The 25,293-nt window shown below is 39.7% G+C and overlaps 1 protein-coding gene across 2 annotated transcripts in view; it reads left to right on the top strand.

Moving 5' to 3' along the window:
* The window catches only part of BCAT1 (branched chain amino acid transaminase 1), a 107,672-nt gene that overhangs the window by 39,165 nt on the left and 43,214 nt on the right, over positions 1 to 25,293 (top strand). Inside the window, exons 2-6 of one of the 2 annotated variants that reach the window (XM_036866820.1) lie at positions 761 to 952; positions 1,027 to 1,098; positions 13,002 to 13,202; positions 21,619 to 21,729; positions 23,893 to 24,012. In XM_036866820.1, coding sequence (XP_036722715.1) covers positions 950 to 952; positions 1,027 to 1,098; positions 13,002 to 13,202; positions 21,619 to 21,729; positions 23,893 to 24,012 — 507 coding nt within the window. In that variant the 5' untranslated portion in view covers positions 761 to 949. The remainder of the gene's footprint in view (positions 1 to 760; positions 953 to 1,026; positions 1,099 to 13,001; positions 13,203 to 21,618; positions 21,730 to 23,892; positions 24,013 to 25,293) is intronic. The other variant, XM_036866819.1, reaches the window with a different exon arrangement.

Raw genomic sequence — 25,293 nt, 5'->3', positions numbered from 1 at the left:
CAGGGCGCGCTGCTGCTGTTTCCCGCACCGTCCTGCTTCGCCTTGCACCACCGTGCTGTCTCCATCCGGGCGTCTCCTCTTACCCCAGCCCTGCCCGAAATCTCGAGTCCCAGCCTGCGAACTCCTCGGAGAAGCCCCCGCCAGACAGGTCTAAAGTCCCGCCGGGGACCCGCTCCGGAGCGAGGCGCGGACAGCCACGGGGAGCGTGAGGGTCGCCATGGAAGCCGCTTTGGTGGAGGAGGGGTTGGTGGGGGGAAGCGGAATTTCTGGGCTGCCAGAACTGACAGCCGCATCCTGCGTGCCTTCGCCACCCCAAAATATTTTGACCGCAGCCTTCTGCCTCCTTGGATTCCCTTTCTTCCTCTCCCGTTCTTCCTTTCCCCTAGTGATGTACCAGATTAGGCTTTTTTTTTTTTTTTAAGGTCTTCACCGTTTCCAGTTCGACCTGTTTCCATTGTGTCCTTAAGTATGTTTAAAATGTACCCCCTAATTCCATGCGGTTTTGTCTTTCACGTGTGGGGTTTAGTGTCCTTGCGCCTGCATCGGAGGACCCTACCCGTAGAGAAAATGGTTCACTCTGGTCCCCATCCTTTTTCTAGGCTTGCTATTGTGCGCCCGTGATCGACAAGACCACGAGGCTGAGCGCGCCCAGGAGGTGTTTTCTATAAATGGCTTAAAGCCCTAGTCTAGACTATTTTCTCGGATAAAAGGGGGAGACAATTACCTTCTTGTTCTTTGCTGGTGAACCCTGGCTCTGTAGGGCGAACCTGGAATTTAACCAGTCTGCCCGAAGCCGGCGGTGGAGGACAAAAACAGCCGCGACCTCCGGCAGGGCAGAAAGAGAAGGGCAGCCCTCGCAGGACGCTCTCCTTTGGGGCCCGTGCCTGGGTGTTTGATCCTCCTTTTCCTGTTTGCTTGGGGACCGGACCGGAGCGGAGCAAAGGGTGTGATGGTGAGTGATATTGCTTACCCCAGACCCCAGTTGCCCACCTAGTTTTACTTAATGGATTTAATTCTTCGTTTAAGGACTGCAGTAATGGATGCTCCGCGGAATGTCCCGGAGAAGCAGGATCAAAAGAGGTGGTGGAGACTTTCAAGGTAAGTTATTTGCCAGAGGCTAAGAGAAACAGCAATTCAGTTGAATACAGCCATTTCTTGTTGAGATTGGGGCAGTTTTCACTGTATGGGTTTATACAGTAATTTAGATAAGCTGCCATGCATTTTAAATTCCACTCTTCCAGGGAAAAAGTGGAGAGCAGTGCAGTACAGATGTGTCTAAAATTACCTGGCAGTTAATTGCTTATTTTATTTCATGAATTATAAACGTTTTCTTGGAAAGTAACCAGTTCATGAATTTCTCACCTGGAGGTTTATATGATTATATAATACTTTTAACCCTTCACCCTATTTGTGGAAAAAGGTAAACTCATGTATTTCGTCTTTAAGCAGCAGCTAACATTTTACAGTAAAAGGGAAAAAATGGTTGTATTTCCTTCTTTTCTCTCTGAATTATGGAATTTATATATTAAATAATCTCATACATCACAGAGGAATAGTGAGGAGCAAAAGAGAAAGAATCTTGTAAAGTACTTTAAAAATCATAAAATCATAAATGTAAGGTGTATTATCATTTTCTCTATAATTCATTATCTCCACCTACTCCGGACCCCCCAGACCATGGAGATTTTTGCTTTTCTTTTTTTGCCTCCTTCTGGTCTTCTGCTGCCTGTTTCAGTCACTGTCAATTGTCATCCATAGCACAGAGCGTCCTAATGATCTCACATCCTGGCAGGGTTCAGAGAGGGAGTGAACCTTGACTCATCAATTTCACACATACCCTGCTCTCACTGTGTGCCAGGGACTGTGCGAGGCATTGGAAATCCAAAGATAAATTTAATATAAGATCTCTGCTCTCAGGACTTTTTAAAAACCAAAATATAATAGGACATAGTAGTAAGTTTGTGAATTTGTTCCTTGTCCTTTAATGTCCTCTATAACCCAACAGTCAATCTACTCTGCTAGTCTATGAAGACTAAGCTCCTAATACATTTGAGGGACTTAGATGTTGAGATGTGGGTCCTTGAAAGAATGAGATAAAAAGGAATTCTACTTCATAATCTCTGAGGGTCATCTTATATAGTAAATTCCTCAAAGGTTATAGATAAATTAAAAATTTCCCCAAAGACCTTTATACTTTTATACATAGAAGAATTGTTTGCAAAGTGAAGAGTTAATTCATCATGTAAGTAATCTTCTCTTTGTTAATTTAGATTTCTATACTTTAGGTTTTAGTTAAGAGGGGTGTATTGATAGTCTATACTCATGTATTTGCATATCAAAACGTGTGTGGTAATGGTGGTTGTATTCACAGTGCAAATGTGATGAGGCAAATGAAAAATGAAATTGATACTTTGGGGAGAAAAATGGTGGCTTTTACAGGACCGTGTTGGCTTTGGACATATTCTATCTCCTTTTTGATCAACTCCATTTATAACTTTTAAATTGCCTTTTGGGTCTCTCATGGGTAGTTTTCACATTGCATCTCTTCCCCCATTTTGATACAGTCATTTTAACGTGAGGAAACCGTTTTCCAAGAGTCCAGTAATGAGATGCCGTATTACTGGGAAATCCTACAGAATCTTTCTGTGGACTCCAGGGTTTCCTTTGTTTCAAGGAGGTCAGCTGTCTGTTTCTTCCCATCCCCCCTGCTTCCACAGAATGTGCCACTCCAAAAGCCCTAATTTACTCCTATTCGTACCTCCTTATTAGATTTTTAGAAAGTGTCTCTAAATGATAATGAACGTAGCACCCATGGCTTTCCAAATAGAGCAAGACAATAGACACTTGTTTTAGAACAAAGTTATGCAACATCTGATACAGTTGTAATGCAGAGACAGCCTTTGAATGTTTAAGTGCCAATTCAGAGAAGTACTGATGCCATGTTGGATGTTGCCTGAATGCCGGCTAATACAGCCCTCAGGTGCTCTCAATCCAGTTGCACTCACCTGCTGTGGCTTCCCCATCTCAGACCAAATGGTTCCCCAACCACACATTGTGAGTCAAGAAATTGTTGTTTTTAGGATGCCCTGTTTTTGTCACTATTTCTTGCCATTTCACAATCCAGTCTTTGTGGCCTTCCAAATTCTTCCACAAGCATATGGTATCCTGACTTTGAAGTCATCAGAGACCATTGGAGGATCGGAAAGAGACAGATTAATGATGCAGGAGAAAGTATCATTTTACAAGTACTGTTATTTTTATCCATCTTTAGAAAGGGAATATAGAAAAAGAAAATGGTTTTTAAAGAACACTGATGAAAATTGTTTATGAAATTTGTTTCTTTTACACCAGTACTCTTTCCCCTTGGAACTGCACTTCATATCTACTAAAGTCAGTCACACACCTTCAGAGCATATTGTTTGTTTACTTTTGAATTTCATTCAACTGTATCACCTAATTGTTTAGATTTAGTATTCTTAGGTCATTTCTTTTTGCACTCAGGTTAAAAGCTGTTATTTTTAGTTTCCAGAATTGCAGGAATTTTTGTCAAATGAAGGAAAATGGGAGGGTTTTTTTTTTCATTTCTTTAATACTTTTTTTTCTTTTTTAAATTGTTACTCTTTTTTTTAAAATTATTTATTTATTTATTTATGGCTGTGTTGGGTCTTCGTTTCTGTGCAAGGGCTTTCTCTAGTTGCAGCAAGTGGGGGCCACTCTTCATCGCGGTGCGCAGGCCTCTCACTATCGCGGCCTCTCTTGTTGCAGAGCACAGGCTCCAGACGCGCAGGCTCAGTAATTGTGGCTCACGGGCCCAGTTGCTCCGCGGCATGTGGGATCTTCCCAGACCAGGGCTCGAACCCGTGTCCCCTGCATTGGCAGGCAGATTCTCAACCACTGCGCCACCAGGGAAGCCCTTTAATACTTTTTTTAAAAAATTAATTATTTATTTATTTAGGCTGCGGTGGGTCTTCATTGCTGCACACGGGCTTTCTCTAGTTGCGGCGAGCGGAAGCTACTCTTCATTGCAGTGCGTGGGCTTCTCATTGCGGTGGCTTCTCTTTTTGTGAAGCATGGGCTCTAGGCACGTGGGCTTCAGTAGTTGTGGATCGCGGGCTCTAGAGCGCAGACTCAGTAGTTGGGGCTCATGGGCTTAGTTGCTCCATGGCATGTGGGATCTTCCCAGACCAGGGCCTAACCCATGTCCCCTGCATTGACAGGAGGATTCTTAACCACTGCGCCACCAGGGAAGTCCCGAAAATTGGAGTTCTTAATGAAATTCTGAAGCCACCTAATAGTGCGTTACTTTGAAAAGCTGCATGTAGGGGCAATCCTCATGTACAAATCAGAAAATTAGAGGGTCGCAGTTCACATCATTAAGAAATTACATGTCTTACAAGAGGATGTCGTAGTTTACTGAAATGGAACTAATACCTAGTAATATAATCACTTATATTTGATTTCTAGAAACTTAACTAGTATTAACAAGTTATTATTACAGTAGCACTAAGTTGAGCATAAAAACATAAAAAAGGCTTTGCCATTAACTAACCTGATCTCAGGGCAAGAGGGTCCTACCCACTATGGGTGGTCTTAGAGGTATTTTAAAGAGAGGATTCAGAAAAGTAAAAAATATATACTAGGCCTTGATCATTCTTCAAGTTGGCTGTCTAAGGGCTTGGAATAACAACAACAACAAAAAGGTCTTTTATGAATTATAGTAGTACAAGTTTTTGTTTTCGGTTTTGTTTTTACAGCAGTCTGTTATGTTGAGATACCCAAACCGTGAAGATAAATCCAGGTTTAGTGAAGTTTAGAACAGGATTAATCGGACATATTTGCTATGATACTGTGCTAAATGAGAGTTAGGCCAAAATGATAAAGAGAAATGACTCCCATTCCCAATTGTTTAAATCAATCTGAAGGATTTTATAGGGGGAACCAAGCATTTTGGAGAGTGAGCCGTCTATCTGGAGGGGTTGCGTGAGCAGTAGGTAAGACAAGTGTTAGGCAGTTGGAAAGCTGAGGATACCCCAGACTGCTGGGCTGGGTGAGGGTGCTAGTTTCCACATTTACTGCTGGAGGAAGAAAGGAGGGAGTTTGGATAAACTGGAGGCACCTCATGTTCTGCTTTCCAAGTGGAAGAAATAATGGAGAAAAAGAGATGAGGGTGGGAAGACATCTGTAGCCAAGTTTTAGTCCTTCTGTCTCTTCCCATGTTAGACAAGAATACGTAAGTGTTCAGGCACTAGGCTAATGTGTACCGCAAATACAGCCCCAGACACGTTCCTTGTTAACAGAACTCTGATTTTGTTTGCAGTTCTCCAACTGGCCCTGGATGACAAACCTGCCTTCCCAGCCTCCCTTGCAGCTAGAGAGATCACCATGACACATTTCTAACCAATAAGGCATAAAGGAATATCTGGGAAATTTTTGCTTTTGCGATCAAAGGGAACAGATTTGTCTGGTATTGTCCTTTTCCTCCCCTTTCTTTGGACTTTGATTAGATCATTAACACTGAAGCTACAGCTACAGCTGTAGCAGCCTTCTTTTGACCCAGAGGAGACGGCCAAGAAAATCACAGAGCCTTGACATTAAGGGGTGCCGGCAGGCCTGGCTCCTCCAGACTTGTTATGAGAAAACCAGCTCCTGTTTGGTTTTTATTTACTTGCAGCTGAATGCATTGATTGGTAAATGATAAAAGGTTTATGCATAACATTAGTGAGAGGTAGAATTGTAAAAGGAAGTTAGTGCCTTGCTTGGGATCCTTGATTTTGGGGTTAAAATATTTGGACTTGTGTCTGTAGCTATTTAGCTGTTCATGGACTTTTGAAGGTCATGATTACACATGTGATACTTGAAAGTACAAGTGTCTTAATTCAGTGATCGATATGGGAAGCAGGGTTGGGAGAATGTTGTGAGAATGATAAGCTCAAAACTAATGAACATGCAAAGAAAACAGGAAAAATACACAATGAATGTGCTAGCAGAGGTCATCTCTGGGAAGTGGATATGTAGTTGCCAGGTAAAAGATGGAGATTTTTACTTTTCATTTTTCTTTCCTTCTTTCAGTAGAATTTTTTGAATAAATTAAGGATTAAGAAGTCAAGAAGTAGAAAGTAATATGAATATCAGAAATAGGGACCCAATTTTGAAGGAAATATTATGTGTTCCATTTTAGACATATTCAGTTTGAGATTACCAAGTTCATATGATTGCAAGAGAGTAAGTGGCTTTTGTAAGTATTCACAGGTCTGTGAGATTTGAATCTCTGTCACTGGTTCTCAGCCTTTCTTGTGCATTGGCATCTCCTGGAGAGCTTGAAACCAAAACTGATGTGGAGCCCCACTTCTGAGTTTCTTTTTCACTGATCTTAGGTAGGGCATGGGCATTGATATTTTTCTTAAAAAAAAAAAAAAAAAATCCTCCCAGGTAAATCAACTCAGCAGCCAATGTTGGGAACCATTGCTGTTCAAGTTGATGAAATCTTCAGGGGAGATGGTGTGGTGTGGTTCTCAGCCCTGACTGCACAGTTGGAATCCACTTGGGTAAACTTAAACAAACATGCACCCCCCTGCTCAATCCTTCTGGGATTCTGGAATGGGGTCCAGTTTAATGTTTTTTAAAACCTCTATGGTTGAATCCAATGTTTGGCCAGGGTCGAGAATCACAGATGCCAAGGGGGGAGGTGTAGAGGCTCAAGGAAAAAGCTCAACATTACCCAGATTCTCTTATTTTTCCACCATTTAAACTCTCCTCCTTCCTCCAACTTTGCTCTTCCATACTTAATAAAAACAGCAAGAAATTAAAGCATGTTAGCCTGGCTCTAGTATTATCCTTCAAATTACCTGGAATAGAGAGATAAACTGGGTTTACCTTAACTGCCAGCAGTGTCTATGGTTAAAGGTCCCAGGGAAAGAAAGAAGATGGTGTACAATCTTGGTTACACAGAGCCAGAGCTCATGGAGAATTGGAATGTCGGTCAGTATACAATGGAGTAACTGGTTCTCTCAGCCCCTCCCTTTCCTGCATCCCCACCATACTGGCTCTTTGCTGTTTCCTGTACATGCCAAGTGTGTTCCCACCTCAGGGCCTTTGCACTTGCTCCCTCTGCCTGAAAGACTTTGCCCTAGATATCTAAATGACCTACCCTCTTCATTCAAGTTTCTGCTCAAATGTCACCTCATCAGGGAGGCCTTCCCTAACCCTTCTATCTAAAGTAATCCTTCTCTTTCCCACTCTGTCCTTTCAAGCTGCTTTCATTTTCTTCATAGCACTAATCACCTCCTGACATCTATTTATCCATTTATTTCTTTATACTGTTTTTCCCCCTCGCTAAGAGAAGAGGACTCACCTGAGTTTCTTTGTGACTATAGCAATACAGGTACATAGTAGCTCAAAAATTGTTAGGTTAAAAAAAAAAATTTTTTTTAGGTTAATATGTTACTGAATTGATCAACTGGATCTGTGCCGGGGTCCTAGCCTGGGCCAAGACCCCAGTTTCCCCCAGGGAGGTTCTTTTTCCAATCAGATTGTGCAGCCAATAACAAAACCAACGCTGAGACTGGAACAGCACAAGCTTTATTCGGTGGTTAAAGAATGGAGAAGTGGGAACTTAGTTCATTAATCAAGTTCTCAACCCAAGTTGGGCGGGTTGTATAGGAGGGTCAAGGTAAAAGGGAGGGAATTGGAAAGAGTGGGAGGAATATTCATGAGTTATATGAGAACAGGGGCGTGATTTGAACCCAGAACTGATGCAGCTCTCCTTTTCAGTCCTTGTACGTGCTTTTCCGGTTGTTGTCATGGCAATCGTCAACTGTCATGGTGCTGGTGAGGGTGGCATCTAGCTAACGTATTACAATGAGCGTATAATGAGGCCCAAGGTCTAGTGGAAGTCACATCTTCCTCCATCTTGGGCCTACTTGGTTCTAACCAGTTCTTGTTTTTTTCTTTTAGCTTCGTCCTGAAACTTAGATGAATTTCTATTGGTTTCTATTCAAGGGAGGGGAAGGGGTATGATTCTGGGGGGACAACCTTGGTAACAGAATGAACGAATAACACTTGTTCACAGAGGCTACCACCTGTCTTTGGCCCGCAGCAAGTGTGCCTGAGAAGGAAGGCTGAGCCCTTGCATCTTGGTATCTGCTGTGCTTGTTTAGTGCAGTGCCTGAGCCACTGTGCTGGTGCAGTGTTCACTGAGTGAATAAAAAGGCAAAATACTAAGAATAATAAAGCAGGTGAGGAAGGAAGAAGAGTGAGGGAAGGAAAAAATAAAAAGAATCACCCTACAGTTTGATATGAGGCAAAGCCATAGTCTTGTTTTTAAAATATTCTATGCAGATTGTTGTTGGAATAAAGTTGTATATATTCCATTGCCTATTGGTTTCATGGCAGGTAGGGTTACTGGAAAGCCTAGAAATCCTGAAAGGTAGATGGACCCTGTGTGGTTTGCTTCTTGTTGATTAGCTAATGATAGAATTGTTTGGTTTTTTTTTTTCACATCTTTATTGGAGTATAAATGCTTTACAGTCTTGTGTTAGTTTCTGCCGTACAACAAAGTGAATCAGCTATTTGTCTACATATATCCCCATATCCCCTCCCTTTTTCATCTCCCTCCCACCCTCCCTATCCCACCCCTCTAGGTCGTCACAAAGCATCGAGTTGATCTCCTTCTGCTGTGCAGCTGCTTCCCACTAGCTATCTATTTTACATTTGGTAGTGTATATATGTCAGTGCTACTCTCTCACTTCATCCCAGCTTCCGCTTACCCCCCTCCGTGCCCTCAAGTCCATTCTCTATGTCTGCGTCTTTATTCCTGCCCTGCCACTAGGTTCATCAGTACCGCTTTTTTAAATTCCATATATATGCATTAGCATACGGTATTTGTTTTTCTCTTTCTGACTTACTTCACTCTCTGACAGATTCTAGGTCCATCCACCTCACTACAAATAACTCAATTTCGTTTCTTTTTATGGCTGAGTAATATTCCATTGTATATATGTGCCACATCTTCTTTATCCATTCATCTGTTGATGGACACTTAGGTTGCTTCCATGTCCTGGCTGTTGTAAATAGAGCTGCAATGAACATTGTGGTACATGACTTTTTTTGAATTATGGTTTTCTCAGGGTATATGCCCAGTAGTGGGATTGCTGGGTCGTATGGTAGTTCTATTTTTAGTTTTTTAAGGAACCTCCATACTGTTCTCCATAGTGGTGGTATCAATTTACATTCCCACCAACAGTGCAAGAGTGTTCCCTTTCCTCCACACCCTCTCCAGCATTTATTTGTAGATTTTTTGATGATGGCCATTCTGACTGGTGTGAGGTGATAACTCATTGTAGTTTTTTTTTTTTTTTTTTTAAATATATAAAGAACTCTTTTTTTTAAAATTTATTTTTATATTTATTTTTGGCTGTGTTGGGTCTTTGTTTCTGTGCGAGGGCTTTCTCTAGTTGCGGCAAGCGGGGGCCACTCTTCATTGCAGTGCGCAGGCCTCTCACTATCGCGGCCTCTCGTTGCGGAGCACAGGCTCCAGACGCGCAGGCTCAGTAGTTGTGGCTCACGGGCCCAGTCGCTCCACGGCATGTGGGATCCTCCCAGACCAGGGCTCGAACCCGTGTCCCCTGCACTGGCAGGCAGACTCTCAACCACTGCACCACCAGGGAAGCCCCACTCATTGTAGTTTTGATTTGCATTTTGTTGGTTTTGATTTGCGTCATTGTGGTTTTGATTTGCATTTCTCTAATGATTAGTGATGTTGAGCATCATTTCATGTATTTGTTGGCCATCTGTATGTCTTCTTTGGTAATGATAGAATTGTTTAGCTAATGTTAGAAATAGCAGGTGGAGGAATTCCCTGGTTGTCCAGTGGTTAGGACGCCGCACTTTCATTCCCGGGGCCCGGGTTTGAACCCTGGTTGGGGAAACAAGATCCCGCAAGCTGTGGGGTATGGCCAAAAAAAAAAAAAAAAAGAAATAGCAGATGGGAGGTTGAACTTTATCTTACTTTTGAAGAACCATGCAAATTATTGGTTTTGTCATTGGAAAAAAAGAAAAAAAAAGCTAAGGTCTGCTGCCTTTGCAATATTTCAGATGTATCCAGAATTCAGGGATAAAAAACTGACCCCTTCTACTCACACTCTCTCTGCTACATTTTCACCTACTTTCTTTTTTTATTTTATTTTATTTTATTTTATTTATTTATGACTGTGTTGGGTCTTCATTTCTGTGCGAGGGCTTTCTGTAGTTGCGGCAAGTGGGGACCACTCTTCATCGTGGTGCGCGGGCCTCTCACTATCACGGCCTCTCTTGTTGTGGAGCACAGGCTCCAGACGCGCAGGCTCAGTAGTTGTGGCTCACAGGCCTAGTTGCTCCGCAGCATGTGGGATCTTCCCAGACCAGGGCTCGAACTCGTGTCCCCTGCCTTGGCAGGAAGATTCTCAACCACTGCACCACCAGGGAAGCCCCTCACCTACTTTCATCTTTCTGCTTTTGTTTTGTATCTTACTACTCTCCCATTATTAAGAAACTTTTATTAATAGTGTTAATAGGTGAAATTTTGCATTAAGTTTGTCTTACTATATTGATACAGTTCCAGATTTTTCTTAGCCCAGGATCCACCCAGCCACTTTTTCAAAAAAGCTAACTAAAGCAAAAGCACAAGTACTTCCTTGTGCAAGAATACTGTGAAACCATTCATGTAATAAAAGTTTATGTTAGAATTTCACTCACTTTAAATCCCGGCCATCTTCTATGAATGAGTCTGTCATTCATTATGGAGTGCAACCAAAGTTATTTTCAGCATTTAAGAAAACTTTACTGCTGTGTGTGCTGGGCACTGTGCTAGGGCTGGAGATTTAACTGCAAATACTCTAGCCAGAGTTCTTATCTAAACAGTCTAGAAGGATTGGCAAGCTTTTTGAATGGGCCAGATAATAAATATTTTTGGCTTGAGGGTCATCAGGTTTCTGTCACAGCTAACGGACCATGCCATCAGGTGAAATTTGCCCAACATCCTACCTAGTCTAGAGGATAAGGAGAGAGAAATGGAATTCAAAGATCAAAACAGTTTAGCTGGAATAAATTTATTTTCTTGAACTTAGTAAAGAGTTTTAGGTTAACTTACTTACTTGGATTAAATACTGAGAGAAGGAATTTTTTCCCCTAAATTTTGCATTTTACTGGCATATTCCAAAGTAGTGTTACTAGACTGGCCTGAAAATTACAGTAATATGTTGTCCTTAATGCCTTATTATACTTCATTGTAATGTGAGCTTTCTGGTTGTTTTGAAATAAATAACATTTTTATGTTATGTGGCAGCCTGAATGGGAGGGGAGTTTGGGGGAGAACGGATACATGCATACGTATGGCTGAGTCCCTCTACTGTGTACCTGAAACTATCACAACATTGTTAATCGGCTACACTCCAAGATAAAATTAAAAGTTAAACAAAAAATAAATAAATAGGGCTTCCCTGGTGGCGCAGTGGTTAAGAATCTGCCTGCCAATGCAGGGGACACGGGTTCGAGCCCTGGTCCAGGAAGATCCCACATGCCACGGAGCAACTAAGCCTGTGCGCCACAACTACTGAGCCTGCGCGTCTGGAGCCTGTGCTCTGCAACAAGAGAGGCCACGATAGTGAGAGGCCCGCGCACTGCGATGAAGAGTAGCCCCCGCTCACTGCAACTAAAGAAAGCCCGCGCACAGCAACGAAGGCCCAATGCAGCCAAAAATAAATAAAATAAATTTATTAAAAAAAAATAAATAAATAAAAATAAATAAATAAATAACATTTTTAGCCTAAATGTTTTTCTAAAAATAACTGAGTATCATTCATAATATATCAAATGACTAAAGCAGCTATAAAGCAGTGAATGAATCAGAAGTAATTAGATTATTTGAAAAATAATGATCAGAGCTGGTGATACGAAGTGAAATTCTGTATTTGATTTTGGGGGGAAATGACTATTTTTGCGTATAGAAAGAAGTGGAGTCTGATCTTCCTTAGAACCTATTAACAGCTTGAACTTGTCCTTGGTTAATTTTGTTTTTAAGTGGTCTCAAAGCTCCTTCCCCTGTGGTTTTGGTCAGCATTCTACCGCTATTGTAAAGTTACTGATGCTATTGTCTGTGATCCGGATGCTTACGTGTTGGCCATTTGTAATAGGCAAGCCGGCTGTGGAGAGCTGGTGAAATGGGGCTGTGTGAAGTTGTTTCCTATTACTCTTATTTATCTTTCTTTGAATAAGGGGTCCTTTGTTCACTGTTTCCTCAATACAGAATAGAGGATTTATATCTTAGTGTTCAATCTCTACTTCTGTTTTCAACGAGGAAAACATTTGCTTCACTTTGCTTGCTGCCTCTCCCCTACGATGCACCCAGAGGGTTTTGGAAGCCTTCTGCCAAGAATTCTTTGGGGGAGCTGGAGTATAACCGTCCCAAGAGCTTCAGTTCTTAATGACATGCTTTTTAGTTTAACAAGTCATTGTGAGTGTTGCTGTTTTCATTCTGAGACCCCTCTTTCTTATTTCTGGATTGATCCACATGGGTCCTATGGTGGGAGTGAAGAAGAGATATGTTCTTCTTTTAGCGTCATTTAACTCCATCTACTCTTTTGTCCCTGTTTCTAAATGTCACTGAATTTTGGTTCTGATATTTGTTCGGCAGTATACATTGCAGAGATTTTTATTTATTTATTTATTTTTTTGCTGTGCCCTGCGGCTTCTGGATCTTAGCTCCCTGACCTAACCACTGGACCGCCAGGGAATTCCCTACATTGCAGAGATTTTAAACAACAGTCCAAATTCTGAATGCAGGCATGATTTGCTTCTCTCACACAGTGTTGTTAAGTTTCTGCGTTAGTTGCCAACATTTACAAGTCAAATGATTTCACTTTCTAACGGCCAGTGACTTAAATTGTATCTGTCTTTTTACCCTCTGTCTCATCTAGCGGGTGGATGTTCAGTTACTTTTCTTTAATGGTGCTGATTTTCTTCCCCAGGCTAAAGATCTAATAATCACACCAGCCACCGTTTTAAAGGAAAAACCAGACCCCAATACTCTGGTTTTTGGAACGGTTTTTACGGATCACATGTTAACAGTGGAGTGGTCCTTGGAGTTTGGATGGGAGAAACCACACATCAAGCCTCTTCAAAACCTGTCATTGCATCCTGGTTCGTCGGCTTTCCACTATGCAGTGGAAGTAAGTACTTGGGAATTAATGATGGCGACATACTTGGTCTTCACTGGGGTTACTAAGTAGCTCCCCCACTCAAATAGCTTTAGGGCAGCAGGGCTTTACCATATTAACTAGAGGCAATCGTAAATGGCCTGTAAACAGTTGTATTGAGGGTAAGTCTTAAGAACTAAATTTTCAGATAATCTTGAATTTTTTTAAATCTCAATTAAAAAATCATGTAGGTGGTAAGCACGTTGTAGGGTATACAGAAATAAAAATATAATGTGCATATAATGTGCACATGAACTTGTAACATTGGCTTATAATATTATTTAAAATATTATTTAGAGCAAACAGGAAGGACAGTTGGCAAGAAAATTAGCAATCAAAAAGCCTGTACTGTTAATATTTCACTAAATCACCTCTCTTAGATCTTCTAATGATTGAGAAGGGGTCATTGAGTACAATATTATATTTAGATTTTAATGCTAGCTGCATGGCTTCATGACAGCAATAACTTGTAGTTATGCATGTTAAGGGACCTGTAATTAAATGTCATCCTTCAGGCACGAGTGGGATAATTATAAGCATAAAATATTAAATAGTTAGAGGGTGCTTCTCTGGTCCTTTTCAGGATACACACTTAGCCAAATACACAATACACTCCCCATTCCCTTGACCCCCAATATATTTTACTCTTTTTTAATGTGTTGAATATCTTTCCTAGAATATTGGGGTATAGATATGAAGCAATGGCCTACTTACTAGGGGACTAAAAGGTGGTAATAGTAAATATTCAGAATGATAATGATAAAATAACTACATTTGTTTATTGAAATCCTGCAATATGCCCTGTACTAGGTATCTTATATGGGTCATTTCATTTAATTGTTTTAAGTGAAAAAGCATATGGTTAATTATTCAGGTTCTGGAGTCAAACTTCCTGGGCTCAAAGCCTGTCTGTGGTCATATTATTTTAATCCAAAAGTGAACATACAGATAATCTCCTTGGACATCTTTCTCCTCCACTCATCAGCCCTATTGATTTTAGAATCCTATTGATTTTATTTTTAGAGCTACAATTACCTGTGGTTTTGTTGATTTCAAAAGTATTTCTTGATAAATATGTGAAGATTTCAAAGAGTGAAGGAGAGACATGTGAAGTGTGAGTAGGGAACCTGGATGAAAGAAAATGCAATTTTATAACAGTTACTTCGTTTTTCAGGTTGAGATAAATATTTAGTGAGATAAAACGTAATTTGAAAAAATGGACAACATGTACTATTTAATGAATACTTATAAATGAGTGCCCACGTAGCTACCACCCAAGTAAGGAAATAGACCTTGAGCGTCCCAGAAGCCTTCTCGTGTCCCTTCCACATCATAAACCCCGTATCTTCTGGCACTCGTTATTCTTACTTTTGTGGTAACTTTTCTTTGCTTTTCTTTTTGGATTGTATGTATCTCTAACACTACGGTTTTGCTTCTTTCTGATCTTTACATAAGTGGAATTATAGTGTGTGTGTGTGTGTGTGCGTGTGTGTGTGCGCGTGCGTGTGTGCGTGCGCCCGTGAGCCTATTTGAGCTCAGTGTTATGTGAGCTCTAAGCACCCAGGACCAACCCTAATATCTGTGGGTCCTGGGACAAATGTACAAGCAGAGGCACCCCGAAGTCCACCCTCTATCTCTTTCTATCCTGGCTCCATCCTGTACCACAGGGGGCCTCGCACACACACGTAGATGCCCACACCACCTGCAAACAGATGACCCTTGGCCATCCCTTGGACTTAGATGTGGACGTCCTAGTCGTCCTGTCTGTTCTTAAGAGGATGAAACCAAGGAGGCCCACTGAGGCCCTGAAAATAGGATCAGGGCCATTTGGGTAGGGAATTCTAGGGAACTGAGTACTTGGAGTCTGTCTAGAAAAAGGATTCAGCCAACTGCTTGCTCCAAGGGGGTCACAGCTGGAGAAAGACAGGGGTGAGAGGCCCTCTAAAGTGTGAGGCTCAGGGCAGAGGCCCAGGTTATCTGGGTCAAAGAGTGATAGGTACCACATCATATGCTCCTTGTAGCAATAGTATTCCATTATGTGAATATATTCAGTCTGTTGTTGACGTGCACTTGTGTGGTTTCTTTCTGTGAACATTCTTGTACATAGTATGCTGGTGTGCTTGTATACATGTTTCTTTAAGTCAGCAGTTCTCAAAGTATGGTCCACGGACCCCTGGGCTCCCCTTTCAAGAGATCGCCAAGGTTAAAACTCTTCACAGTAATACCAAGGTATTATTTTTCTTGTGTTGACATTTGTACTAGGTAACACTGCCACCCAACCTCTGTTAGTCATTATATTGTTTACTGGCATGCATTACAGTATAAAAAGAATATCAGTTTTACCTAGGAATGTTCTTGATGAAGCATAATAGCAGTTAATTTTATTAAATCTTGACTCGAGTAAACATTTTAATATTCTGTGTGAGAAAACAGCAATTTCGCATAAAGCTCTAATGTCATACTGAAGTGCTAAGGTTGTCTCAAGGGAAATGAATTGTATGATTGTTTTTGCGTTGTGAGCTGAACTGGTTGCTTTTTCCATCTAGCACCATTTTTATTTGAAAGAACAAAGAAAAGTTACTCAAACTCAGGTGCGTGGCAGATTTTTTTTTTTTTTTAATAGAGCTTTTTTTCTCTTTTTATTTATTTATTTATTTATTGGCTGTGTTGGGTCTTCGCTGTTGCACTTGGGCTTTTTTGTCTATTTTGCAGTGAGCGGGGGCTACTCTTCATTGCGGTGCCCGGGCTTCTCATTGCGGTGGCTTCTCTTGTTGCAGAGCACTGGCTCTAGGCGTGTGGGCTTCAGTAGTTATGGCTCGCGGGCTCTAGAGTGCAGGCTCAATAGTTGTGGCACACGGGCTTAGTTGCTCTGCGGCATGTGGGATCTTCCCAGAGCAGGGATCGAACCCGTGTCCCCTGCATTGACAGGCGGATTATTAACCACTGCACCACCAGGGAAGCCGGCAGATGTTTTTTTGAAAATGAACAAAATGAGTCTGTCACTTCAAGCAAAACAGTGGACTCTGTTGCCTGTGATAAAATTCTAGCTCTCAAGTGAAAAATTGGAATTTTGGAAAACTTGCTTCCACCACTGTGAGCTTGACCCTTTCTGCTATAAAAGAGGTTTTATTTTTTATGATATTGGTGGTGATATTAAAAGGAGTTACCCTTTGGAAGATCTGTGTAACTCAGGGAACCCAACATTTTTCCAAATGAGTGTTACATGATATTACAAATTTATGTATGAGTAAAGATTTATTCAAAGTGCGGGGCTTCCCTGTCGGTCCAGTGGTTAAGACTCCGTGCTTCCACTGCAGGGGCTGTAGGTTCGATTCGATTCCTGGTCGGAGAACTGAGATCCGCATGCCTCACAGCGCGGCCAAAAAATTAAAAGATTCAAAAAACAAAAACAAAACTGAAGCACATTTTAAAATGAAAAAAAAAAGTAAAGATTTATTCAAAGTGCAAGATAGATTATGATGACTTTTTGATGTGTTAATTTGCTTATTCTGAACCACAGTCCCCAGAATAACATTTTTCATCTCCTGCTGGGGATGGACTGCAAGGACATTCTCTTGTGAGCGCTGGAGGACATAGGAAGGCAGTGGCAGTTTTGTTGCGTACACACGCCTTCTTCTAGTTATTGAGTCACACACTAATTTAGGTGCTGTTTGAAGGGATTCTGCAGATGGGGTTAAAGTCCCTAATTGGTTGCTTTGAAGTTGATCAAAAGGGAGATTATTCCGGGTGAGCCTGACCTCAGGACTTCCATGCAGCAGCTAGGCCTACACATGCACTCACTCTCTTCCGCTCTCCCTCCTTCCTGACTCACTTGCAGATGGGCTGCAGCCCACACCTCCTGGGTCCAACCTGCTTGTGATCTTCTCCTTCTCACAGCCTGTCCTACAGATTTTGGACTTTGCTTAGCCAGCCTCCACAAATGCGTTAGGCAATTTCTTCTAATAAATCTGTAAATGTTATACGTATTTCTTTTCTTTTTTCTTTTTTTAAAAATAAATTTATTTACTTATTTTTGGCTGCATTGGGTCTTCGTTGCTGCGCGTGGGCTTTCTCTAGTTGTGGCGAGTGGGGGCTACTCTTTGTTGCGGTGCGCGGGCTTCTCATTGCGGAGCATGGGCTCTGGGCGCACAGGCTTCAGCAGTTATGACACACGGGCTCAGTAGTTGTGGCTCGTGGGCTCTAGAGTGCAGGCTCAGTAGTTGTGGTGCACGGGCTTAGTTGCTCCGCGGCATGTGGGATCTTCCCAGACCAGGGATGGAACCCGTGTCCCCTGCATTGGCAGGCGGATTCTTAACCCCTGCGCCACCAGGGAAGTCTCTAACTGGTTCTCTTTCTTCTCAGTTGAACTCTGACTGACCATTGAATTTTAAGAAATTAACAGAGTATGAAAACCTCATTGATGGGGTTTCAGATTCCACAGTGTAACTAACCTTTAAGGGACCGCCACTTGTCAAGTTTTGGAGGAGTATCAGAGAAGAATATCCACAATTATCTGAAAAGGTTATCAAAAATACTTCCTTTCTCAACCACATATCTATATGAGACTGGGTTTTCTTTGTGTACGTCAACCAAAACAACATTGCAAGAGATTGAATGCAAAAGCAGATATGAGAATCCAGTTGTCCTTTGTTAGGCCAAATATTAAAGATTTGCAATAATTTAAAACAATGCCACACTTAACATTAATTCTCTTGGAAAATATAGATAATTTTAATGAAAATATTTTAACATGTCATAGTTTGTTGTTAATAAATAAATTTAAAATTTCTCACTACTGATAATGGTAAATATTGATAGAATTACCTTATAAATAAAAGCTCTTTGGGACCTTTATAATTTTTAAGAGTGTAAAGGCATCCTGACACCAAAAAATTTGAGAAATGCTGCTTAAGGGTCTAGGAATATGCTGCTGGTATTGGATATTAACTTCATTTTTACAAAAAAAGGGAAACTATTTTCCATAGTGATTTTACCCGTTTTTATACCCACCAGCCATGAATTAGCAGCCATGTTCAACCATGACTCATGAACCTTGCCAACTCTTAGTATAACCTGATTTTAAATTTTTAGCCAGTTTAATGCAATGGCGTATTATTGTGATGTTTATTTCAATGGATATCTCTTTATTTGAAGTCCCTGCTTGTTTCCATCTTTTGCTCACTATTGTGTTCCCTTTCTTTTTGATCTGTAGAAGTACTTTATATATTTTAGATATGGGTCCTTTGTCAGTTATATGTGTTTTAAGTATCTTTTTCAACACTCTTTTTATTCTCTCCAGAATTTTTTGATGACAAGAAATACATTTAAATTTTAAAAAGTTGAATTTATCAATCTTTGCTTTATGTTTGGTCCTTTTGTGTCTTGCTTAAAGACTCTTTTTCTATTCCTAGATTATGAAGACATCTTCCTATATTATTGATTTTGTCCTTCACGTTAGGGCTTTAATTTCAGAAGTTGATTTTTGTATGAAGTAGGGGTCCAATTTTTTTTTTCCCCTACAGGTACCCAATTGTCCCAGCACCATTAAAAAGACTGTTCTTTTCCTCCTGATACATTATGTCACATCTTAACATATACGCATGGGTCTGCTTCTCGATCTCCATTTGCATTCCATTGTCTTGTCTATCTGGATCTCTATTCTGTTTCATCATTTTGCTTGTCTGTCTGGACAAATGCCACACTGTCTTTATCTCCAAATCATTATAATGGGTCTGGATGTCTGCTAGGACAAATCCTTCTATTTCTTCAAGAGTGCCTTGGATATTTCTTGGTCATTTGCTTTTCCATATTACTTTTAGATTCAGTTTATCATGTCAGTCAACTTTTGTCATTCAGTTTGTTACAAGAAAAATAAATGCCCTGACATGATTTTCATTTGGATTGCATTAAATATATAAATCAATTTGGAGAGAGTCTTTATAATATTGAATCTTTCAATCTATGAGTGGCGGATTGCTTTCTACATTTAGTTATGCCTTTAATGACTTGGTAAAGTTTTATAGTTTCCTTATGGGTCTTTCACTTATGTTAGATTTTCCCCACTTAAGTATTCCTTTTAATTCTACCATAAATAGTGTTTTTATTTTCTAACTGCTGCTGTTACATGGGAATATAATTTTGTATCTGGTTACCTTGCCTAAACAGATAATTTCAAAAGATTATATCAGTTTTTGTGGATTTTCTACGTTTTAATCTTGTCTGTGTTGCATGATCTATGACAGTTTTATTTTTTCTTCTCCTAACTTTATGCTTTTTATTTTATTATTATTATATTGGTAGTACAATATTAAATTAAAGTAGTTGCAGCAGGCAATGTGTGATGTTCTCAATCTGAAAGGAAAGCTTTAAATGTTACCATTTTAATAGATAAACAACAAGGGCCTACTATATAGCACAGGGAACTATATTCAATATCTTGTAATAATCTATAATGGAAAAGAATCTGAGAAAGAATATATAATGTGTATATATATATATATATATATATATAAATATATATATATATATAAAAAACTGAATCACTTTGCTGTACACTTGAAACTAACACAACATTGTAAATCAACTGTAGTTCAATTAAAAAAAATTTTACCATTTTGAGTATAACATTTGCTACAAGTCTATTTCTCACATAAGGAAGATTCCTTTTTTTCTTAGTTATCCAGGAAACTTTTTGAAAAATCATAAACGAATGTTCAATTTTATCAGATTCATTTATTACAATGAGATGATCATATAGTTTTTTCCACATAAACTCTTAATATAATGAATCTCATTACTGTATTTTCTAATGTTAAACCCAACTTCTATTACTGGGATAAATCCAGCTTAGTTAGGCTGTGTTATCCTTTGTGTATTTTGCATCTGTATTTTTCAAGTGAGATTATCATACAATCTTTGCATAAATTTGAACCTATATCAAATGTGTATAATTTTTAAACCGGGAAGTAAATTGAACTCTACGAAGTTAGCTTCTTTATCTCCAGTAAAGCTTCTTGCCTGAAAGTCTATTTTGTTTTATATTTAGCAATATAGCCTCACCAGCTTTATTTTAAAAAATATTTGTATGATATATTGCTCTCTGTGCTTTTTTGTGTTTCAGATGTTATCAGCTGAGTTAATCTGACAACCATATCTTTTAACTAAAGCTTTAGTCCTATTACATTTAAAAAATTACCCATGTATTTGCACTTCAACAAAACATCTCATTTTTTGCTTTTTAATTGTGCTCCAGGATTTATATTTCTTTTCTCATGTAGGCTTTAAGGCTGTAAGCATCTAAAGGCCCTCCTTTTCATTCTCATTCAGTTTAACATATTTTCTAATTTCCATCATTTTTCTTCTTTGACTCACACTTAATATTAAGTAATGGGTTTCTTCTTCTCCAAAATGTGGATATCTTGGGGTTATATTTTTGGTTTTGATACTAGCTTATCTTAAGGTCAGAAAACATGTGAAAAGAACATGCCTTCTATAGGTGATGTGTGCAGGGCTCTGTGTGTCCATTAGGTTAGTTTGTTGTTCTTGTTCAAATTGTCCATATCTTTACCATGTTTTAGCCTATTTGTTCTATCAATTCCTTAGAGAACCTGTGGTAAAAATTTCCCTTTTTTTCTTTAAACTTTAATTTTATTGGAGTGTAGTTGATTTACAGTGTTGTGTTAGTTTCAGATGTACAACAAAGTGATTCAGTTACACATATACATACATTCATCCTGTTTTAGATTCTTTTCTTATATAGGTTATCACAGAAAAAAAAAATTCCCTTTAAAATGATTGATTTTCCTCTTTTCTCTGTATTTGTCAATATGCACTAAATTCAAAGTCTTTTCACGTCCCTGCCCATGTTTGTCTGTGGCGGCTCCCTGAGAAGGTGGCATGGCCTTAACATAGTATAGTCTTGAGCTGCTTGGTTTCTGTGATTTGGGAGACTGAACCAGCTCTGGTCACATCTAGATTATCCACTCTCCAGAGTTCATACGAGCCAGATAAAATGAAAAGATACATGGGTGTTTGGGGGTGGATTGGGGGCAGGGTCCTGCGGGGCCTTTGATTCCATTTCTGTTTTCTAGGCAGTCAGTCCATGTTGTGTGGAGATGTTTTCTTCCAGGCCCCACTGATGTGTTATTTAACCATCTGGCTCCTGTTAAGCAAAGGATAGCTCTGAATTCCCACCAGATCTTGGTAATAAAGGGACTTCTCATTATCCCAGTGACTATAACAAATCTGTCTGGCTTTTCTAGATTGAGGGTCTGTGTCAGTAGCTTTACATGGTAAAGGAGATGAATGCCCATAGAAAAGTCAGTCTTTTGAACACAGGGATTGTTTTCATTTAGTTACCTTGTAACATTTATTTCTCTTTTATCTTCAGTTATTTGAAGGATTGAAGGCATTTCGGGGAGTAGATAATAAAATTCGTCTGTTTCGGCCAAACCTCAACATGGATAGAATGTACCGGTCTGCTATGAGGGCGACTTTGCCGGTATGTATATTTAGGAGTTTTTCTCTTGTTGTAATGGGTCACTGAATTCCACCAAACAAACCATTTCTGAATACTTAGGTCAGTATTTGGTATAAACCATATGAGCACTGAATTTCTTTCTGATCTGTTTTTTAATCAGTGAGTTAAAAATACAAGGAAATAACCATTTGGTAACTCCACAGTCTGTTTCTTTATGAGTGTCTGTGGGCATTTAATGTGTATGTGGGAGATAATGGGATAAGGAAGAAAAATATACCTCAAACTGAAATAATAAAATTTAAAGACCATATGAAATTATGATATGAAAATACGGTGTACTGCACAGATATATGTGCGATGTTTTGCCTAACTACTTAAGACACTAGCACGTATGCAGTGATTTAAGTAGTTGTTTTGATATTTTACCCCAAGTTTTATTTTTAAAAAAGGATATATAAAACGGTTTCTCATGGCCACTGGGTCCTGGCTATGACATTGTTTTTTATGGAGCAGAATTCATTCTAAGGTGGGTTGGATTTAGACCCTAAGGTTCATGTCTAGGTAGGAGGTGACTTAGATTACTTTCATTCCCTGAGACTTGACCAGACTGTCTTTCTGAACTGAAAGAAGTCTTTTCCCCCTTTGACATATTTTGTTTGTCCCTAACCTTCAGCTGTGCATTGAAGAAGCCCAGGTGATAACTCCTTTTTAGCCAGGCTCTTCCTTCTCCTTCCTTTTATAACACATGCTTCACCGACCTTCTTCATAGGCCATAATATAGTAGCAGAAGGGAAATTCAGGTAATTTCTTTGGACTCCGTCCTAGTTCCACTCTTTACCCATTACAGACAAATCATTGGGAAATCCTTTAAAATGAGGACAGAAGGAAAGGGAAGTAACATTTATTGGACATCAGCTGCCACAAACTGTGTTATGTGGTTTTACATTCCTTGCCATTTTAATCATAACAGTAAGCTATCGTCAAGAAGATGTGTTATTGTAAATTTTAGCAGCACCTGTGTACAGAGAAGAAAACTCAAGCCCACAGAGGTTCAATGACTTGCCTAAGATGACACAGAATAATGGGACAGGGCAAGAGCTTCCCTAGGGATGTAAGTTTTTAAATCCCTAGTGAAGTTCTTTCCACTAAATCTTACATCTAGACAGCAGTATCAGAGACCCTGTGCTTGATACAGGGAGATGGTGTGTCCTATATGATTGGCAATCCCGATTTCTATAACATTACCACACTGTGATTACTGTTGTAAGTTAGTATTTAAATAGCCAAATCCTGATGTCATGAGCTGTATTCATGTGTGTTTCTGACTCATTTCTACCTTGGATAACCCATAGTATCTCTGAAAGTATGTTTCTTTGCCCTGCCAAATGAATAGAAACTACTTATTTTGCAAACTGTCACGCATCTAGTATATAAAAACCTTTTTCACCTTAGAAGTAAACTACTCTTTGCTTTTGCCCATTTTCCTGTTGGATCACCTGACTCTTTCTTACTGATTTTCAGGTTATCTTAACATTTTCCTGTTACGATCCTTTGTTGGTTATGTTACAAATAACTTCACCCAGTGTGTCACTTACGTCGTTTGAAGAACAGAAGTTCTTAAGTTTTAAATAGTCAAATTTTGTCCATTTTTTTCCTTTATGATTTATGCTTTGTGTCTTTTATTTAAGAATTCTACTTTAAGGTGACAGATATTTTGTATGTTTTTTTATAAAAGTCTTAATGTTTTCTCACATTTAAGTGTATAATCCAACTACAGTTGGTATTTGGGTATGGTAAGAGGTAGGGAACCACTTTTTTATCTTCCTCATGTGGATAATCTCTCATTCCATCATAATTTGAGGGGGGGGAAGTCACAGGAAAAAAAATTCTTGTTTGGGTTTATTATTATTACTTTAAAATATTTATTTATTTATTTACTTTTTATTTTTATTTTTTAATTAAAAAAAATTTTTTTTGGCTGCACTGCACGGCCTTTTGGGATCTTAGTTCCCCAACCAGCATTGAACATGGGCCACTGCAGTGAAAACACCGAGTCCTAACCCCTGGACCACCAGGGAATTCCCTATTATTACTTTTTTAATAGTCAAAGCTTTCATGAGGATCATTTCTTACTGCTACAATGGAAGAACATTGCATTATTCATTATGTTTTTCATTCCTTCAGGCATTTGACAAGGAAGAGCTTTTAGAGTGTATTCAGCAGCTTGTGAAATTGGATCAAGAATGGGTCCCCTACTCAACATCTGCAAGTCTGTATATTCGTCCTACATTTATTGGAACTGAGGTGCAGACTGACTTCCTGTTTTGGGGTACTTTGGTGGGGGAGTTGTCATTGTTTATGCTTGAAACTTCTAGAATGTAGTTTGAAATAGCCCCCCCCCAGTAGCATCATTAATGCTCCTTTCCCTTGATTATTAAGACTATAAACATTTTCTTTAAAGGGCCAGATAGTCAGTATTTTAAGCTTTGTGTGCCATATGGCTTCTGTCACTAATCAGCTCTGTCACTGTGGTACAAACACAGCCACAGACACCAACATAAATAAGTAAAGAAATGAGCGAGGCTGCTTGCCTTCTCCTAATCAAGACTAACCATGATCTCCTCAGCTTAGCGGTGTAATGCCAGGTAAGTGCTCCTCCAAGGTAAGAGTGGTAATGGTTTTGAAATTTGGAGGAGAGAGAGCTGCTACTTTTTTATCTTCATTTTCCTCATGTCTTGGGATTACTTGGTAAGGAGAGGGAGTGGAGGGCCCTCTTCCCCCATAGAAAATGTTGGAAATAAAGTTCACAGTGGATATTAGGGGAGGCACTTGAGAGCTAGGGGAACAGGTTTAAACAACATGGCTGTGAGATCTCCCAGTAGGTCACAGTCTATTGGTTGGTGCCCTTGCAAAGGAAGGACATGCCTGGAGTGGCCAAGGCCATCTGTGCGGGTGAATATGTGATATAAAATATAAAGACCCTGTCCCTATCTCCTTCCTCTACTGGGTAGGGGTGGCCTTATGGAGAATGGGTGATATGAGAGATAATTGATGGGGGGAGTTGAATGTGGATGGGGGGGTGAGGGGGTTTGTGGCATATGGAGATCTTCAAGGATAGGGACAAGGAGACAGAGCTTTTGCTATAGTCTAACCACTCTGCTCTCTACGAGGTAATTGTATAGTTACCAGATTTTCCACTAGGTCGTATGAATGCAAGCAGTAAGGCCAGAGGATAAGTACCTAAGTGGTCCTTTGGTATCCTTTTGACGCCTTTTGAAATACTATTAAGAGCCTGCATAATGAATTTCATGAATTGCAGTCTCCCTAATAAGCTTTAAAGAATTGGGACAATTTAAAGTCATCTTCTCCTTAAGTTTCTGACATTTTAATATTACTGAGTTTTTAAATATTATTATTTAACTTTAGACTAGGAAGAAGTAATCTTTTAATTTTGTTGAAACGTTTCTAATCTCAAAGCACTACCTTCTAGGTATCCTGAGGTGCTTTCCCACTCTGAGATCTGATTCTTCTATTCCTAGTTTGTTGAGAGTTTTTATCATGAATGGAGGTTGGATTTTGTTGTAT

This window comes from Balaenoptera musculus, chromosome 10 (genome assembly GCF_009873245.2).
Source record: "Balaenoptera musculus isolate JJ_BM4_2016_0621 chromosome 10, mBalMus1.pri.v3, whole genome shotgun sequence".
NCBI lineage: Eukaryota > Metazoa > Chordata > Mammalia > Artiodactyla > Balaenopteridae > Balaenoptera > Balaenoptera musculus.
This window is presented reverse-complemented; position numbering and strand designations above follow the sequence as displayed.